At 44.9% G+C, this 21,359-nt stretch overlaps 1 protein-coding gene across 2 annotated transcripts in view; it reads left to right on the top strand.

Moving 5' to 3' along the window:
* BCO1 (beta-carotene oxygenase 1) overlaps positions 1 to 21,359 on the top strand; it is a 296,080-nt gene that overhangs the window by 259,505 nt on the left and 15,216 nt on the right. For both annotated transcript variants that reach the window (XM_069607100.1, XM_069607101.1), the window contains exon 10: positions 3,187 to 3,298. In XM_069607100.1, the coding sequence (XP_069463201.1) occupies positions 3,187 to 3,298 (112 nt within the window). The remainder of the gene's footprint in view (positions 1 to 3,186; positions 3,299 to 21,359) is intronic.

Here is a 21,359-nt window from a genome sequence, read left to right as displayed (position 1 = left end):
CACTGCTATCACCTGTCTATCCTAATCTTCCTATCTTTTCCTGAAAACATTTTGTAAATTCTTTTTTCAACTCCCACCTTTTCAATATTTGAACCAAATAAGGTGCTCTGAGATCCTGTCGGTAGGGCCAGCGCTAAACAACATTTTAAATTAATAAGTAGCCTACGTAGGGTGAAATGCTTTGCCCACAGACCTCTGCATTAGAGTTTTGAGTATTTTCACTTTAAGTAAAGGTGAAAAATGAGAGCTGAGACTTGTGAAAAGTAATTCTGGGAGGGGGAACATAGAGTGAGATTATGGAAATGAGGCCTTAACACAGACACACACTTGTGATGTCACTTCCGTAATGTTGCTTACAGGGATTTCAGTTGGCATGGTACTTTGCATGGTGCTACTGCATGTAAACGTCGACACCCAGGTTTGGAACCACGTAATGCATAAACAAAAAGATTTAAGATGTAGTTGTTCGACAACATGTTTAATGTTGCATTATTGAGAGAAAAGAAGTGTGTTGTAATGTAGAGAAGCACAAGCTTTTCACACTGGCACAATTGTACGCTAAGTTGCTCTAGTGTACAATAAGGATGTTCACAATTCATGCTTATTCAAATCTTGGTTTCTGTGAGATGTCCACTGTTAGTTGTGACAATTGTGGTGGAGTCGGTTCTGAGGACCTCAAAAAGGCAGATGGTTTATAAAAGATCTAAACATAGTGAAACGAGAAATGAAAGAGCTGTGGCTTTAGATGTGAGATACAAGGACTGAGACCCTTCTACATTAGGAGTCCTGGAAGTGCATGCTGTTGTGCCAGGTGAGTAAGACAAAGAAAATCAAATGGCAGACTATAATTGCCACATAATAACCTTTTGAGCCATTTTGGAGGGTACAATTAACATTTCAAATTTCATTAGGGTGTACTGTATGGGTCAGAATGAACTAATACAAATGATAAGGCAGTTGAAAATCTCAAGTATGTTCAGAAAGAATAGAGAAACATCAGAAAATTCCACCCCTCCCATCATGGCATCGTCACTCTCTGATGAGATTGCCTATCGGTAATGGATCTGGAGCAGTATAGCCCATTAGTGTAATTTCATGGACCATTATTTGTATTTGTATTTATTTTATTTGTAAAGCGTACCAGGCCCGAGGGCATCCGGGCGCATTATGGAGCTAGCGCGCAGTGCCCATTATCCAGGCCCTGTGGCTGGGGCTAAGACTATAAGAGTGTTGACCAGGAACTAGCTCTTGATCTCCTTGGTGAGGTGAAATGTGAAGTAACCTTCATTCGGGTTCTGTGAGGGGTCAGAAATGCGAGACAGGCACAGAGGTAGTTTTCTCAATGTTTGCCATTTATTAAATGAAAGGGGTGAGATAAACGTGTATCTTTCCCTATCCTAACAAGGATGTCCCTACCTGGCAAACTAAAACTAAAGAAAGATGACCTAGAGTCCAACAGATCGCTGACCAATATTTGGCTGTTTTCAATTCAACAAAATAATATAAAAGTTCAAACTTATATGTTTTAGAAAGTACTCCCTCTGACCAGCGTTGGGCTCACTACCCTGGATCAATTCAGGAATACCCTTGAAAAAGTTCTGATTCACCAAAGTTCTGTTTGGTTCAACAAAAATGTATTTGCCCTCCACTACATCTTTCCACTTGGTAAAGTGAATATCTCTTCCACAGACACTTGTTCATAAACCAAAGGCAATTGTTCTCTTCAGGATGTAAAACAATTATTAGCATATCACACTTGTTCTTCAAATTATATACTTTTGTCAGGATATCACAGCAACTACCTCTGGTGAGTTAACAGTTTGTCAAAATGATAATCACACACCACACCTTTTTACCAAAACACACATCTTCAAAACATCTTCTTTCCTGGTATACTCGCCTGCCATGACTAACTACTATGATCCCTTTCCTAGTGTACTTGCCCGCCAGGAAGATAACTCCTACAACTACAATTGATCTTAGTGGCAATATTTGTTCCAGGATTCTCCACACCAGTATCCCTTGTAAGGGAGGCTGAACAATGCCGGTGTCTTTTTTAAAGTCTCTTGACTCTTGGCAATGTGGATTACAGATTTCCCCAAATGGTGTCCCATATAACAGGAATAGCGTCCTTACCGCTTCTGTACTGCTTCTTTACAGCCTCTTGGCAATACGGGTGACATGTTTAGGCTGGTGTTTAGTGATGACTCTTCATCACAGCACTTTGAAGTGCAAGCCCTCACCTAGTATCCCCTGCCTGCCCCACCACACAAAACTGGCAAATAGTTTGAAGGGAACTTTCTCAAGGAGCAGGAGGTAAGAAGCACTGAGGTGGTTCTTTGCATCAGAAAACTGTTTGAGGGGAACCTTTTCAGTTGGAACTCTGCACCTGTACGGTATACGGGTTTAATTGACGAATCAGCTTCCTGTGAACAATAGCTGCCCTTTGAGGAATGTACTCAAGGAGTTTGCATGTGTAAGAACGAAATTAGAGCCTCTCTCCTTTCTCACTGGTCGAATTACTCTGGCATCTAATGTTCTGTAGTGGACGGAAGCAGAAATACCAGTATTTCTCCAGGCACCTTGGTATGTGATTTTGCTGTGTTTTCATTCTTCCACAGTGGCACCCCGAATCCTCCATGCCTTCTAGTAATAACCCCTTGCCACAGCTAACTGGGCCCTAACCAGAAAATCCCAGTGTCCCACCTTCTACTTTTCTTTCTTCTGGCATGACCACCCTCCTGCTGCATCCAGGTCTCCACCACCCTAACTCTTCCATCTACTCCACCTGTAATGTGTGTTGTGTTGTAGTGGTGCATATATGCAGATGTCACCTCCCCGGCACCTACAAATCAGAGCTCATCCCAAAAGTTAATAGCCTGCTTGACACTACTGCCATTTCATAGGTCTTGCTGACAAGTGACTGACTTCTCGAGCCTGGCAGGCCTAGGCTTGTCACAAGATCCACTCAGCGATCAGGCCAGTCCTACAATATCTTGTTTGGGTTTCCAGTCTCAGTTTCTGGGTTGTTTTTCTGTTTTTTAACCTCATATGGTTTTATTTAATGTTAATGCCACCACACAATCCTCTTCAGAGCGTTAGCATACTGTTGCAGGTTGCAAAGCAACCAGCGATTTATATACAAAATAGGTGTATTGATATTTCGTGAATCTTTTGATTTTCTAGATCGTGAAGTTTGACCTTCTTACAAAGAAAATGTTGCGATGGGCAGAGGAGCACTGCTGGCCTGCAGAGCCTGTATTTGTACCGAGCCCTAATGCCACAGAAGAAGATGACGGTAAGCAAGTCACTGTTGCATTTATGGGAACATACTAGACACAGGTGAACAAAGCTGTAGCCTCTACAGTATCCTTTTGTTAGGCAAGATTGTATGCAGTACCCTCTGTGTGCACTACAACAACCCTGACCTCTTGGCAATAGGAACCCAACCTTTGGTATAAGTCTGTACTACACAGGTTGGTAGCGTGTTGAGCAGCCAGAAGGGTAAATGCTAGCAGTAGGGGTGTTACACAAAGATTCACAGTGACAAGTATTCAAATAAACTCTTAAACACATGGTTTCTCAATTAAACAATTATTAATTTATCTAGCAGTCAGTTTGAGTAAGCCTTCTTCAGAAGGGGCAATATAATAGTAACACACAAATACACTCCAAAATACACACTCTGAGTTTACTTAGGAGTATGTCAAAGAAAAAGGTTATTAGAATAAAACAAGAAATCTCACAAATATTCGGAAGCAGGTAAGTACTTTTGGTAACCCCAAATTCAAAGCAAGTTCACCCCTTCCTGGAAGGTGAAAACCTCCAGGCGGTGGTCTGCCATAGCGGCAGAACTCGAAACTGATAATGAGAACCGCAAAGAGCGAACCTCAGGTACTTTCTGTGCTTGTAATGGATTGGCACATGAAAATAAGCATCCTGAATGTCTAATGACACCATCCAATCCTGGAGCTGGATGGCCTGAAGGATCTTAGAAAGTGTGACCATCTTGAACTTGTCCTTCCTGAGGAACTTCTTAAGTATCTCAAGTCCAAGATGGGTCTCAGTCCTCCGTCCATCTTGGGGATAAGGAAATATGGAGAATACCATCCTTTGTTCCTCTCCGTTACAGATACTGACTTTATAGCACCTTTCTCTAGCAGGGTCAACATTTCCTGCTTGGAACCTTCAAAGAGTGGCCCGCCGGTGGATGGTTCTGAGGTCTCTGAATGAAGGCGAGGCAGTAAACTTGGGCTATGGTTTGTAGTGCCCAAGCATCTGAAGTAATACCCTGCCATTCTTTCAGATGCTGAAACAGTCTGTCTTCCACTGGGGTGTCGTGAGTCAAGACCTCAAGAGAGGTTTTGAGGCGGCTGAAGCAGTGGCTGTTGGTAAAGATGCTGCTGCTTGGGCAGGCTTTGCACCTCTCCCTCATCCACCACAAGGGAATCTTCTTTGGCCTCCTTGACCAGCCATTCCTCTCGCTCTTCCAACTGAGGAGTAGTAGCGAAAGGATCTACCCCTGCAAGACGTCACACTGGAGTGAAAAGGCTGAGGCTGCCTTATAGTGGCAACTAGAGACTTGGCTGCCGCCTTTGGTGTCTGCTGCTTCTCAAGGCTTTCATCTGCCTTGTTGCCAAAAAGGTGAGACCCGTCAAAAGGCATATTAAGGAGCCTAGACTGCACTTCTGGTGCAAATTTATACTTCCTTAACCGCAAAACCTGCTTATCACGGTGCTTGCCGCCATGGCTCTGCTGATGGTGTCAGCAGAATCCAAACCCCACTGGAGAGACTCAAGCATGGCCTCTTTGCCATCCTTTACAATGGCCAAGAAACCATCTCTTTCCTCCCCTTCGGGAATATGCTCAGCCGCCATGGAAATACAGTTTATCATCCCAATCTGGTGGGATGGTCAGATAAGCCGCCCGCTTGGATGTAGCAGTAGCTGCCTGCACCACCAGACTTTCTGGTATAGGATGTTTCAACAAGTAGCTGGGGTTACTACTTGACAGTCGGTATTTCTTTGTTAAATTCTTATTTACTACCTTACTTGATTCTGGTGCTTCCCAATTAGCACCTACTCTCTTCTGTAGAGCGATATGAAAGGGTAGGAGAGGATCCCTTTGAGGACCTTTGACCAGGATATCCGTAAGGTCATCCTGTTAAAATGGGAGGGCAGGCCTGCTCCATCCCAGATAATCAACTACCTTGGTCATTTTTTGCCTGTAAGAGGCATCTGCGTGCTCATCTGATTCTGGCCTTCCAAACTACAACTCTGGTGAAGTGTCCACTGCACTGGCCGTCTGTAAATTTTCATGCAGGCCCTGTAACCTAGATTCTTCAAATATGAAGCTATCAGGGACATTTGGAGTGTCATATTGCAATCCAAAGTATGCATCATTATCATCAGATGTCTTATTGTCCTCAAAATGGAAGTGAGTGTCTTAAAGAACTCCTTCCTAGATAAAGGAGTGAAGGGCTTCTGGATTTCTGGTAAAGGCGTTGATGGCTTCGACGTTTTTGAGACAGATGCCCATGGAGTCATTGATGTCTTCAATTAAGACGTCCAGGACGTCGTTGGCACCGGTGGCGTTGATTGCGACAACTTCGACAATGACATGTCCTTGGACTTTGTCCGTGACGGACTTCGATGGCTCGAAGAATTCCTCGCTGATTTTTCATTGTGTCAATGCCTCGACGGCTCCTGATAGGAATATGCTCTTCGTCCCGTGCACGTGCGATTTGGCTCAAGCCCTTTCCTTACTGGCTTCAGAAAGTGCAGTAGGAGCATGGCCTACTTGCTTTGAGGGTTTCTGGCACATGAACATTTTAAGCATGCCCTGCCTGAATGATTCCCATTCAGCCGGAGTAGAGGCCTTAGTGGGGCAAGATATGGTCCTCTCTGGAGAGGAGTCGGACGAGGATGCCAAAGGATGCGACTGGTGGTGCCTTTTCTTTGATTTCTTCAACGACGACTGGTGGGAGCCACTCTGCGACCTGGACCTTTTAATCTTCTTCTATCAAGGAGAGTTGCCTCTCACTTCATCAGAGGAATGTTTTTTCGACAGGGTAGTCGAAGGGGATTTTTTGGGGGAGTCTACCGACCGTCAATTTCCCCTGAATATCTGAAGCGTGCCTTAGTTCACGAAGCAAAGGCTTACTCAAAAAAATTTACTGAAACCAGCGGGCGCTATGCATGTTATATATGCCTTCGATGACATCATACTCGAGACGGAGGCCCTTGAGGGACATCAAGTTGACTGCATCGACGCGCAGCGCCCTCTGCCTAATTTATTTTCGAAGCAGCTGAAGCTGGATATTGGAGATATCAAAAAATGGGGAATACGTGGGAGGACACAATCCATACATAAAAAAATATTTAGTAAGTGCTTTATCTTTTTCAAGCTGTATCATTTATAAGCACGTTTGCTTCCTTTATTCCGAATTTCACTCCACAATCACATGTATCCGGCTCCTTTATTAAGAATATTATAATTCTTTTTCCAGAAACAGAAAAGGGTCAAACTATCGTTTCTATTAACATTCTGATTCCATTATTAAATTTATATTGTAAAATCGGGCCTACTTTTAAGGGATTTTGAGGGCTAAGGCACAGACCCCACCTGAACCAAAGAAATTAAGGGATTCAGTCACCCCCACTTCCCATCATAATCACAACCCAATCCCTGATATCCTATCCTGGCAGGGCTCAAAAGAAGCATGGGGGCTCTCTTGAAGGTTTATGACCCCTTCATCTGTAGCATTTTGAGGGCAACATTAGCAGTCCATGAAGAGGGTGCAGGTGTTGTAGCACAGGTATAGGGCACATTTTAACAATATTTGAGGAAGTTATACAGGCTGTGGTATAGATGCAGAGCACAGATCAGCAGCTGTATGAAAAAGGGTACACACACCTCAGCATTATAACACAATTTAGATTAGCAGCCTCACAGAATGCACACATGCTCAGGAATGGGTACAAGAGAAATATTGTATACAACACGGAAGGTACAGATACCATAGCATAGATAGAGGATATGGATTAAAATCTACCAGGAAGGTGGCATGTGCCTGAATACAGACTGAGATTAGAAGAGGGACAGGTTTTTTCAAGTCGTGTTACCATTTGTGAGCAAAGTAGCACATTACTTTGTGATGTGCAGTATATCCACCACCATTATTATTCTATATCAAGCAACCCTATATCCCATTAAAACATGAGTTTAGCAATGCTGCCACCTAGAGGCCAGCCACATACAGTGACACTTTAATTTTGACCATGTACTGCAGTTTCTTTGCAATAAATGTCACATAAAGGTTTCAAACAACCATACTTCCCAGCAAGGTCGACTACTATGCAATAAAATCTCCTGCAAATGGGTGAGGTGAATTTGCAAGCCCCACGCCCTTGCAGCTTTAGTATTACCTTGAGTTTACCAGCAAGTAGTCCTTCCAACTGACTGTCACCAAAACATGCAATCTACAACTACACCTCCTACATAAGATCAGACACATCTGTCCTCCTGATGTGTTCTGCACAGCAGTCCAAGCACTAGTCCTTTCCAAGCTGGACTATGTCAATGCTCTCGGCACTGGACTCCCCAGCAGCACCCTTGCACCCTGCAAGCCATACAAAAACGTAACAGCCAGACTCATGATCCACCTACCCAAATATTCACACATCACCCCAGCTCTCATCCAACTCCACTGGCCTTGTGCCCCAAAGAATTGCCTTCAAAGGACGCTGCATTATTTTCGAAACCATCCACCACAAAAGCCCATCTTATGTTCAAGGCAAATTCAAACCCATACCCCACACAAACACTAGACAAGCAAGACAGCATCTCCTACACAATCCACTTTACAAACGAATATGCACACAAAAACAAGCATTTATCCACTGGGCACCCAGGGCATGGCATACTCTATCTCTTCAGATACGCACTGCACCCTACATCACCACTTTCAGACAGAGCCTCAAAACATACCTGTTTTCCCACACATAACACTGCCCCTATGTATCCCCTGCTACCACTTGTCTATCCTAATCTTTCAATCCTATCCTAAAAACATTTTGTATTTCTGTTTGACCTTTCACCTTGTCAAACCTTGAACTTTGTAATGTGCTCCAAGACTCTCTGGGTAGGGCAAGTGCTGAACATTCTACTAAATAAATAAATAAATACATCTGGGATTTCAGCTTGGTTTGCAATGTATGCACTTGCCCACATTTTCTCCCAGTTTTTGTTACAGCAAGATGGAATTATATGTGAATGTCTGCCTTTATCAACTAAAATAATACCTGTTTTGTAGACATGACTTGGTCAAATACGCAAATCTCATTTTCTCGATCATCAAGTGAAGTACAGAAGTGTCCGAATATTAATCCATGTGACCAATACACGTTCTTTTGGGTTTTATTACTGTATTTTAAAGCTTCAAATACATCCAACACAAAGACTTGTGAATTATTATTTGTGATGTGTTGATTATCATTTGAAATTGGATCGATACAATCTAGGGACTACCGCTGTGACCTCTGACAAAGTTACTTCCAGGTTACTTTGGGCATATAAGAACTATCCTTTGGGCGGCCATTTTCCCAGGCGTGCAGAGCAAAGGGAAGACAGAGCTAGGGTTGCTACTTTATCCTTCTGTATTTCATTCTGTGTTCCCTGTTAGCCCCTGTTTGCCACGGGCTGCCACAAAAATGCCTTTCATACAGCACACAAACGTTCAAATCAAACTTCAGCACTCCACTAAAACTATTTGCATACGTGAGTACCACTATCTTCCCAATTACTGTGCTGCCTCTCATATCTGTGCTACTCACCTATAATGCATTCACTCCTGCTCCTCCTGCTGCTACTCCTACTCACCTCTCCCTACGATTTGTCCAATCACGCTACAACTTCCTCCTTTCCTATCCCTATTATAAAATTCACTACTCGAAACTCCCACTAATTCATATGTCTTCCACCTCCTTCCAACATACAAAGCTGACCATACCCCATCTAACACCTATCCACCTCGCCTTTCTTCCTCTGAGACTCAACTTCTCTACTCCTCCTTATCTCATCAACTGAACATTGCACTCTAGAAAGTCTATATGGAACAAAAAATCCTTTATCACTGCATACTTTGACTTCCGCTTTCCTCCTTCTTGCTATCACTGAAACCTGGATGTCTTAATCTGACACTGCCACTATGCCGGCCCTACACGACTCCAAACTATCCTTAAATCACTCTCCTTGACTGACCGACAGAGGTGAAGGCGCCAGACACCTGTTCTGTTCCCGCCTCAACACCTCAATGTCATGTCCTATCCTACTGCTTTTGAGTTCACCATCTGTACTTTTGGTCTGCCTAACTTTGTTCAAAACATCTCCATCTATCGCCCTCCTGGTCCCACTACACCATTCTTTGATGATCTTGGGCAACTCCTTGATTCTCTTTCCACCAAACATCACCTCATTCTCTAAGGTTACTTTAACCTTCCCTCTCCAACCACTTCTCAGAAATCTGAACTTCAGTCTTTTCTTAGTGACCACGCTCTCCACTGTATCCACAACCTACCTACCCATACACAGGTAACTCTTTGGATCTCTTATTCATCTCCACCTCTCTCTTAAGCACTAATGCTACTATAACACATCCATATCTGATCACTCAATTGTTTCCACCACCATCTCCTTTCCATCCCCTGACCTTTTCTCACCACTTACTTCACCTATTAATCAAAGGAAATGTAAACCTTCTGCCATTACCCCCTTTCTCTCCAACCCACAGTTCTCACGTTCCTCCTTAACACCTGATACCTCTTCCACCAACACTGCCTTCTCCCGGTCCAAATCCCTACTATATGACTTGTTCTCCTCTCCCTCCACACGGCTTACCTTCACCCCTAAATCTCAGCATGCTCAGCCATGGGTTCCCCCATTCATACACTCTCTCCGCACTGACATGCATCAGCTGCTGCACAGATGGAGTCTATACACAATTGCATGTGGACCTGCAACTCTACCTCTGGGTTCTTGATAGAGCGAAAAGAGAATTCTACCTAACCCTCGCTTTCTCTCAATCCAACCATCCTCGCCGGCTACAGGGCACACTAAACTAACTCCTCACTGCGCCTAATTCTATGACTGTCAACTCCACTCGCGCAGCTAATAAACTAGCTGAATACTTCCCTGCAAAGATTTCCTAAGTTAGAGACTCTCTCCTAACCTTTCTCAAACTCCCATCTCATAAATTTTACACTCTGCCTACTCTACCATCATCCTCTGCCTCTATTTCCCACTTTAGTCACACTAATACTGACAAAGTGCTATCTCTACTGATGAAGGTTAACGCCTATTGTGCCCCATCAGACCCTCTTGCTAGTAAAGTCTATTGCCTCTTTAGTGGCCTCTCACCTCACTGAACCCTTCAACCTGTCCTTCGACTCTGCTTGCGTTCCCTCTTGTTTTCAAAACCATCACAGTCAACCCTCTCCTAAAAAAGCATGGGGTGGCCGAACCGACCAGCTATCTTTTGCCCTGTGTCTCTCCTTCCGCACTCCTCTAAAGTGTTTAAATGGGTTGTGTTCAACCATCTTAGCAATTTTGTAGACATTCACAACTTTAGAGACTCCCTACGAGCAGGTTTATACTCCTGTCTCTCCACAATAACTGCTCTCATGAATGTGTTCAACTTCACCTCTGCTAAGCACTCCAACCTATCCTCTGTTCTAATTCTCCTTGACCTGTCTGCTACCTTTGACACTGTTGATCTCCTGAATACCCTCTTCCCTCTTAGGATTTGTGATCGAGTACTTGCCTGGATTGAATCCTACCTTGCAACTCGCCAATTCTCTGTCTCATGGAGCAATAACACCTCTCAACTCCTCTAACTTTTGGTGTTCCACAAGGCTCTGTCTTGGGTCACTCCTCTTTACACTCTGCATCTCTGCTCTTGGGAACGAATATCCTCCTTTGGTTTGACTATTGTCCCAGAGTCATGGCACCGTGCAAAAATTGTGGCAATTGATAAGAAAAGGGAGGAGAGCAACCGGCCAACTACAGGCCAATTTCCCTGCTACACATTACAGGGAAGATTTTTGCCAAGGTGACACTTAGCAGGGTCCAGTCATTGGTTGATGAGAATAGGATTATTAGTACACTCCAGGCAGGTTTCCAAAAGGGAAAGGAAACAATAAACCAAAGTTTTTGTTTTTTCATGCTCGTACAGAAGTACTCAGTCTTAAAGAGAATTAAACTTTATGCCTTCTTTATAGGCCTTAAGACTGTATTCGACTGTGACCCCGAGATATACTCTGGATGGTTCTGGACAGTAAAAATAAGCCTCGTAAACTAATTCTGACTATTCAATCGCTCTATAGATTTAGCAAGGCGGCTGTGCATTTTGGGCTTGCAGGTGAGATTACTCCCCTATTTGTTGTGATAAAAGGAGTAAGACAGAAGTGTGTTCTTGCCCCTCTTTTATTTTGTATATTTACCGACAAAGCTATTTCTGCACTTACTTTGGAATGTCTGGAAACTCCTAAAATGGGTTCTGATTTTTATCGTGCAATCTTTTTTTGCAGATTATGCTGTTATTGTCTAGTTCACCACTAGCATCCTTTTTTAAAGAAATATGAGGATCTAGAGCTGTTTTTCAATGCTGACAACACTAAGACCATGGTTTTTAAACCTAAGTTTGCAAAGTATCAAGATATTGATATCAGGGTAGAGAGCCTTAGATTGGAGCTGGTAACTTCTTATGATTATTTGGGCATTCGCTTTCATGAGAATCGGTCCTGAGCTTGAGTAAAGCCTGTACTTCATTGGAAAATTTCAGTGGTGCAACCTGTCTTTTTTTTATTGTCACGGGACAGGGGCAGTCAGCCCAGCAATTCAATTGTACTGAAAACAAGACATTAATTCAGCTCTTAATAGGGCATAAGTATGGGGATACACTAATAACTCAGGCTAACAACTCAGGTCTGGCCTTTGCAGAAAACAATTTTTTGAAGAAGTTACTTATGCTCCCTAGAGGTGCACCTACACTTTAATTCATTTGGAAACTGAATTGTGTCCTGTAGGAGTAGGGAACAAGGTATTTATGATGCCAGTTATGTATTGCCTATCACTATGGCATATCCCTAGCCTAATTCAATTCCATAAAGAATTGATCCACTTGATTAACAATGAAAGTGGCATGGGCTTACCTTAAGTTTTGTTTGTCAAAACGTCTGTGCATGTTATAGAGTGTGCATGTTATAGAGTATGAATTATGGCAGCACCCCAAAAGTATCACTAAAGCTATGCATATCCGAGTGAAAGAGCTGTTTGTAGCTCACTCTAGATCGAAAATGGAGGAAGTATGTCATGGTTTAAAATTATGTCCAGGGTATCTTATGGTTAAACAAGATTTTGATTTTGAGGACTATCTTGACTCTGTCTTCCCCAGTTTGCTCATGCCCTTTATATGAACTTTAGGATGGAGACCCTTATGTTGGCTTCTTTTACTAAGTCCTGGGGTATTGATGCCTCTGGTATTTGTCCTCTTTGTAACATGGATGATGAAACAGTTGTGAATTTCCTCTTTTTCCCCCGCAAATTTAGGACAATGTGTGCACTTTAATTAAAGCCACTGTTAAGTTCTGCAGGCATTCACACTACCTCAGAGGCATTGATGCTCTGCAGACGAACAGAACAAATTGATATTGTCTGTAGAGTTATCAAATGTATCCATCGAGCCTGGCTTCTGAGGTGTCTTAATTGTAATAGGGCCTCATTCCGAGTATGGCGGTAAGGGATAGCGGCCACCGGTAACGAGACCGGTGGCGGTATTCCCTTACCGCCATACTCCGAGTTCCCTCTGCGCCCTCGCCCTTAACGCCTGCTTTGAGCAGGTGTTAAAGTCGAGGGCGCAAAGGGGCCTCCAAGCCAATAACGGTGACCGTAATGAACGGTGACCGTTATTTGCATCTTCCCCATTCCCATTGAGCCCTATGGGGGCTCATTTGGGAATGGGGAAGAGCCTTGGTGAATGGGGAATTACCGCCCCGCCAACCTTGGAATGGGGCGGTAATTCCGCCATCCACCAAGGCGCTGCCGGTCCGGGTACGGCGTCAACCAAGGCGTTAATAGCGCCATTGGTTAGCGCCGTACTCGGAATGAGGCCCATAGACTAGTGAGGCTACATTGTGGATGTCTTCAACTTTTGAGGTTTCCATTAAATGTAAAATAATTATTATTTGATAAGGGTTGTGAGATAACTCTCCCTTCTGAACATATAGTTTTCATGGTTTTATGCTTGCATTAGATATTTTTAAATTGTATTATATTTATTGTCTTCTGTCTTCTAGGTTGTGTACCTGATTTCTGATGCTTGTTAATCTGCTTAGAATCACATGCTGTGCATATGGTCCGACATCCAATGGTAAGTTTTGAGTACTGCATCTTGTCTTTCGGAGACCGAAAGGGGACGTCGGCATAGGCGTATCTGTAACACAATCCCTATTGTGACGTGTAGTGTATACAAAATCCTTCACACGCCGAGGTCCCTCAGATTGTTTTTTTCCGCCCAGATAACTGGTCGCCCCATTGCGGAGCTCTTTAATAAGAGTCATTGTTACATACTTGTCTATCGACTTTGTCGATTATCCCCTGATAGTAACTTTGACAGTGCTTCCTGTGCTACGACAAAGACAACGGGGGACTTTCAACGCCTAAGAATGCGGTGGACTTCGACGCCTGAACTCCGGCGACGGAGCCGTCCATGTGGCCGGGCCCTCTGGCCGGCCTACACAGTAGGGAGAGTGGGGTCGGGGTGGTCATATCCTTTCAGCTATGTCTCTCCTCTTTCCCCCTCTTTGCACTCTAGGTCTGGTCCTCTCATTTATTACCTTTCGCTATTGGAAGGACTTCATTAAGGTGTTGCCCCTCTTGCAGGGCCAGATACCCTTGGAAGGACGAGCACGATAAGTGCAATAATTGTCTACCCCTTGACCACGACGAAGTGCGGTGCGCGGCTTGTAGACTCCTTCGACCTAAAACGCTTAAGGAGCGCCGCGTTAAGCGGTGGGCCGCCTACGGCATGTCACGGGCTGGATCTTCTTCCCCCACCGCCGGACCCGCCGAAAGTGACATGGGTGCGAGTGATGACCAAGCATGCATGTCGGATGCCATCGACCTCACGACGAACACCTCTAGGTCTGCCACGCCCATCCCTGACCCCGCTACGCCTGACGCGAGTCACGCTATGGGGAAAACACCCGGCGACAAGGGCATCACACTAAACACACAACCCCTCCCCCGGTTTCGATGGTACCACTGAAACAGGCGAAAGCACCAACAGGACCGCCGAAAATTTCGACAGAATCCTCTGATCTTCAAGATCAACAGCCTTCCCCACATCCGCAGTAGTGTCTTGCGACTGGGCCTTCAAACATTAAGGGCGCTACCTCCAAACCACCTTCGGCCTTCGAAGCGCAATCGGCTGACGCTCTGACGCCCTCTAAGGCCCCAGTAAGGGAAAAATCTACCACTAGGCCTTCTAGTCACCCCATAGTAGAAAAATCTACTCCTAGGCCTCCTAGTCATACGGCACGCCCCACTTAGCCAGACATCGCCGAAAGCATCGCAGAATTGCTTTTGCAGTGGGGCTGAAGGCTAAAGACACAATGGAGCACAAAGAGCGGCCCGCGGACACGTCGAAAGACGCGCCACAACACCCCGATGCTCAAGGGGATTACGAGGAGAGTCAGGAGCCTTTGGCTAGCTCTATGTGAAACAAATTTTGGCGCCATAGAGAGGAAAATGAAAATATTCCACCCTTCTGGTTCATCTAAATGGACCAAAGAAAGGTATGAAGGGTGCATGGACCGTTTGGAAAAGTTTGTCTCACTTCCAGAGTAGCCTGCCCCCAAGGGACCACGGGCGGACTCTCCCTTTGTACCTGTTTCTAAATTTCCTAGAATTTTTGGACCTTCTCAAGAACATTTCATTTCTATCCACCCCAAAGATGAGATTCAGATGGAAACTTATCAAGACATGTCTGATGAGGAAGAGGATACTACCTTCCTACAAGACTACGCTGTGTATGATCAGGCGGATCCCACAGTAGGCTGGGAAGACACTCACCAGGTTGAGACAGAACCATGGGCACTTCCTACTCACGTCTTGGACAGGGATGTCCTATGTTTGGATTCCCCTCCCTCCACTCCGACCGGTCAGGCTTCCCCACTGGATGATCAGATGACATTCAATGCCATCTTAAGAAAGGCATCAGATTATTTCACCCAGGAGGCCCTACCTGAACAAGATTTCGTGGAGGATATTCTTAAAGAAAACCCCCCCGATAGCCAAGCCATACCTCTCCTGAATTCCATTAAAATGAGATTGGCTCCTTCCCTGGTCACACCAGCCCAGACTAGGGCAGTAAATCCAAGGGTGGAGAAATTATTTCGGCCATCGCCTACTGACCCTATTTATATTAAAGGCCACACCACCCCCGACTCCCTAGTGGTTATCACCACCCAGAAACTGGCGGGAGTACCCCTTGCTATGGGAGAGGCATCTCCCGATAACGAGTCAAAAAGATTGTATGCCTTGGGTAAGCGAATTACCTCGGTAGCTGCTCTTACCACGCTCATAGCAAACAACACTACTTTAGTTGCAAGTTATGCAGATGCACAGTGGAAACCTTATGCAAGAAGGTCTCCAGGAGGAGCCTGAACCTGCAAGAACCAAATTACTCCCCATTGTGGCCGAGGGCAGGCAGGTCAACCAAAATGTACTAAAAAACACTCTGGATACTGCAGAGACGGATGGAAGATCCCTAGCTCAGGGCACCCTGCTCAAGCGGCATGCTTGGCTCCGGAACTCGGGCTTCAAGCCGGAGATCCAAGCAGCCCTTATTAATAAACCTATTGAGGGGTCGAATCTCTTTGGTAAAGCAGTCGACGATGCTCTTGAGACTGCCAAATAAGAGCATGAGACTCTTAAGTCCCTGCAACAAATCACACAAAAACCCTCCCACCAAAGGGGAAGCGGTTCCCGCTGGTCCTTTCAAGGCCAATCCCGTTCCGCTCAAAACATGTACAATACAGGAAACAGCTGGAACTCAGGACAAGCATCCAGCACCCCTGCCAACTATCCACCTAGGGGTCAGCGGCACGGGAAAGGCAGAGGCAGAAGCCCTTATTCCAGGGGTGCCACAGCCTGTGGTCAGAAATGACCTACGGATCCAGGTCCCCTCCCATGTCAACCCGTTTGGGGGTGCGTTTAACATCTTTCCTTTCGGCATGGGAGGGGATCACATCAGACCAGTGGGTTCTAAAAACGGTTGCCCACGGGTACTGTGTGGAATTCGCCCGACCCCCACAATTCAACCGCCCAGAGCATGACGCCTGACGCCAGACCATCTGCAAATCCTAATACAAGAAGTAGAAGCACTTCTGGGAAAGAACGCCATAGAAGCCGTCCCTATTCTTCAGGTAAACAAGTGTACTTCCTTGTACCCAAAAAGGACCTCACCATGCGCCCTGTGTTAGACTTGCGCACAGCGAACAAATTTGTCAAACCTCAAAAGTTTCGTATTGTAACCCTGCAGGAAGTAATCCCTCTGTTGAAACAGGGGGATTACATTGCAACATTGGACATGAAAGATGCATACTTTCATATTCAATGTTGCCAGCACACAGAAAATATCTAAGGTTCATGATAGAGGACAGGCAATTCAAAGTACTCCCCTTTGGCATTGCCTCAGCACCGAGGGTGTTTACAAAGGTCCTGGCAGTAGCGGCAGCACACCTGCACAGACTATCCATCCCTGTTTACCCTTACCTCAACTACTGGCTCATAACAGGGGACACTTACGAGATGTGCCTATTGAACACTCAGAAGACAATAGACCTCCTGTTCAGTCTGGGATTCTCCATCAACGAGAAGAAATCCAGCTTAGACCCCAGCCAAGTCAAACAATTCCAAGGGGCTCTGATTCGGACAAAGGACGGCCTCATCTTCCCCTCCAACGAGAGGGTTCAGAACATGCTTTCTCAGATCCCTCAATATGTAGCCAGTTGGGAAGTGACGGTGCGCAAGGCCATTGCGCTTGCTAGGTATGATGGCGTCATGCATTTACTTAGTTCCCCATGCGCGGCTGCGCATGCGTCCAATGCAAGAGTGACTCAACAGCCAGTGGTGTCAGGCCAGTGGACAATGGGAATATCTGGTAGTTGTCTCGCCAGCCCTCGTTCTCTCTTTGCAGTGGTGGTCGAGGGAAAACCTCTTGAAAGGGAAGACCTTCACCACTCCTGCAGTAGAAGCCACTCTCACGACAGATGCATCTCTCACGGGGTGGTGGGCTCACCAGCTTCAGCAGACAGCGCATGGAGTGTGGTCCCCACAAGTAGCATCCAACCATATTAATCTGTTAGAGCTGCTAGTGGTATTCAATGCACTGAAGACCTTTCAGACACAGCTACGGGGGAAGACAGTCCTGGTCCTGACAGACAGCACCACAGCCATGTATTACCTAAACAAACAAGGGGGCACACACTCTCCAAGGCTATCCAAGCTGTCCCAGAACATTTGGATGTGGGCTCTCAAACACAAGATGTTCCTACTGTCCCAACACGTTCCAGGAGAACTCAATCTTCTAGCGAACATGCTCAGCAGAGATTTCCCACTGCCCGCAGAATGCGGATGGAGCCTGCACAAAGACCTTGTTTCCAACATCTTTGCAGAATGGGGCTACCCAGAGATCGACCTGTTCGCAACTCAGGAGAATGCCCAATGCCAAGACTACGCCTCCAGGTACTCCCAGAACTGCTCCAAGGGGAACAGACTCTGGATAACATGGTCAGGGAAATTTGTCTATGCTTTTCCCCCCGGCTCCCCTACTCAACAGAATATTGCACAGGATGCACCAGGAACCAGTTACCATGATTTTGGTGGCCCCCATGTGGGCCCACCAACCCTGGTTCTCTCATCTAATGGAAATGTCCTTCTCCCCCCCCTGAGAGACTACCGTGCCCCGTACAACATGTTGTCGCAGGACAGAGGGGAGACACTACACCCATGCCCACAAACTCTGAATTTAGCGGCCTGGCTCCTGAGGTCATAGAGTTTGGACACCTTCAACTCCCTCAGAGATGCTTGGACATACTCAGGGAGGCTAGAAAACCTAACACTCGCTATTACTATTCCAGTAAGTGGAAGCGCTTTGTCATCTGGTGTAAAACCAAGGGCGTCAATCCCATTGACTGCTCACCTACCCACATTGTGTTGTACCTAACTCATTTGTTAGACTCAGGTCTGGTTTTTAATTCCCTAAAGGTTAATCTAGCTGCTCTATCAGCCTACACTACGTCACAACAGAAAGTGTTGTGGTTGAAAATACCTCTTATTAAGGCTTTTATGGAAGGGGTTAAAAGAATTCATCCCCATTTCTAAGCCTGCTGCCGGATGGGATCTAAATGTGGTTTTGACCAGGCTCATGGGGTCTACCTTTGAACCAATGCATAAAGCAAGTCTAAAAGACCTTACTTATAAGACAGCCTTCCTAGTGGCTATCACTTCTATTAGAAGGGTTAGCGAACTACAGGCCCTTTCAGTTCTAGTCCCTTTTGTTACAGTCCACAGGGATAAGGTGGTTCTGCGCACTCATCTTAGATTTGCGCCTAAATTCATCTCGAAGTTCAATGTGAACCAATCAATCGAATTGCCCACTTTCTTCCAGAATCCCACTAGCATGGCCGAAAGAAGCCTACACACACTAGATGTGCGCAGGGCAGTCATGTTTTACCTGGAAAGAACAAAACCACTGAGGAAGACAAACCAGTTTTTCGTTTCAGTGGCAGCTGGTAGAGAAGGCACTCCTGTCTCTAAATCAGCTGTCTCAAGGTGGATTGTCAAATGCATCACACTATGTTATACTCTTGCTAAGAGAGAACTGCCCTTCAAGCCTAGAGCACACTCAACTCGGGGCACTGGGCCTTCCATAGCATTAATTGCAAATGTTCCCCTTAAGTCCATTTGCAAAGCGGGAACCTGGAGTTCTGCACACACCTTTACAAAACACTATTGCCTAGACACTCATTCTAGATCCGATTCTCAAGTGGGACAAGCAGTATTAAGACATCTTTTCACTACTGTTCCTTCTCTCAACCCACCTTCAACTCCGGGTGCTGCTTGCTAGTCTATGCACAGCATGTGATTCTAAGCAGATTAACACGCATCAGAAGACATACATTACTCACCGTAATAGCATTTCTGATGATTGTATCTGCTTAGATTCACATGCATCCACCCTGCCTCCCCGCTCGGGTGGAAGGAACATAGACATCTTACTACTTTCTCTCTTTATGTACTCACTCACAATAGCCTTGAGCTCCCTCATGGCAGAAAAATACAATCGGAGGGACCTCAGCGCGTGAGGGATTTTGGGTACACTACACGTCACGATAGGGATAGTGTTACAGACACGCCTATGCCGACGTCCCTTTTCGGTCCCAGAAAGACAAGATGCAATACTCTGCGGTTACCACTGGATGTCGGACCATATGCTCAGGATGTGAATCTAAGCAGATACAATCTTCAGAAATGCTATTACGATTAATGCATGTCTTATTTTAAGAGACTTGTATCTTGTATATTTATTTTCAATGTCACAGTTTTAAAGTCTTGGACTGATGAGCCAAATAAAGGTTTTATAATATAAATATAAATAAATTGTACAAAAGTAAACCTGTTTTTTGTGCTACATAAGCAAACCTGAAAACAAGCTAACCAGAGACATGTGACATTTGGTTAGTTCTCTTCTGCGTCTAACCCATTCCATTCAAGTGGCCTACATGAAAGGACAGAGCAGACTATGGACTAAACAATGACACCTGAATTTGAAAAGTAAAACCTTTTCACAGAGGGCAGAACAATACTAGGCAGGGCGATAAGATGATTTTTCCAGGAACACTGTATCGTCTGGTTGCGAAACCAGGATATGAGCCTCAACAATGGAGTTCCTATGTCTCCATTTGGGTTATCTAATACCCTCAACTGACTAATACTTCATTCTCTTTATTGAGGATGGCTGTCAGTTTTACTACCCTTGTTTGGAGCAACAGCACTCTAGAACTGCCCTAAAGCGATGCTATGTCAGCTTTTAGAACTAGCATAACCTGGTGCTGGTCTGCATTTTTTGTAGCACAGAAGGTGGTACTATAACCAAAGTATATATAGGCTCAAGTCTACTAACCTTAGCGAAATAAAAGGTGAAGTGAGCCTACTGGTACTGTGAGGGGACATATGTACCAAATCTCTGCTACGAGTGCATAACACACTGAACTGCAGTGGCATTCTTGATTTGTTAACATGCATTTCAACTTTGATTATTGCACATAATCAATCTATTCCCTGTAGAAAGATGAAAATGCCTATAGTGAAATCCTAACGTGTATGTACTATATTCAACACAGAACACATTACATGATGATTTGATCAGTTTGGAATATACTTGTAAACAACAGCCAGGCAGCAGGGTCAAAGCAGGGGGCCTCAGCAGCAAACAATTTAAGATCATGATCTATTAATTATGTTTTGTAAATGATGGGCCCTGTCTTCTTTGAAACAGGCAACCTTGGGCCACCTACCCCTCCCAAGATGGGCACCTGGGGCACGTGCCCCTTTTGCCCTCCCATAAAGACGTCTCTGTTAATGCAAAAATCAAACTTTTTTAGTTGCTTATCATCAAAATTACAAAAATCTAACATGGAGCATTTCCCTGTACTTTTTACCCTCACACAAAAATGGCTGAGTAGTGGATGTATTATGGTGTCCAGTATCTTTAAAATATCTTCATAAAATATTTCCTAATAGTATTAAACACAAAAAGAAAATAGAACTTTGGAACAATCGCTTAATAAATAATGCTCAAGAATTGCTGATATTTGTGGACGTTGCGTTCAGAATTTGTAATACTGCTCTGATACCACAGTAGTACTCTAACAGTACTGAGGCTTGTCCAAAGAGTGGCATATTGTGACCCCTGCAAGGAGTAACCAGATCTTGATCTGTGAGAGAATCAAAAAGAGCAGAGGGTGGCAGAAGGAGAGAAAGTGTAAACACACATAACAGATTTGCAGAGGTAAGAAAAGGAACAAGGGTTTTAGGTGGAGTTTGGACGACTGTAGAGTCAGTGTAGAATGATCAAAGCATAGCACTGATCAGTAAATGGGGAATGCTTTATGTTCCTGCAAACAAGCATATACCTGTGTGAGCAGGTTCTATGGAATACAGGGATCAATTGAGATGAGTTTATAAGTGGTTCAGTGATAGGCTAGAGATGTGCTCAAGTATTCCCTAGAAGCGTA

The sequence above is a fragment of the Ambystoma mexicanum genome, chromosome 1p, assembly GCF_040938575.1.
Source record: "Ambystoma mexicanum isolate Mex_15411 chromosome 1p, UKY_AmexF1_1, whole genome shotgun sequence".
In the NCBI taxonomy this organism is placed as follows: domain Eukaryota; kingdom Metazoa; phylum Chordata; class Amphibia; order Caudata; family Ambystomatidae; genus Ambystoma; species Ambystoma mexicanum.
The sequence above is the reverse complement of the archived record's forward strand: the minus strand, read 5'-3'. Positions and strand labels throughout refer to the sequence as shown.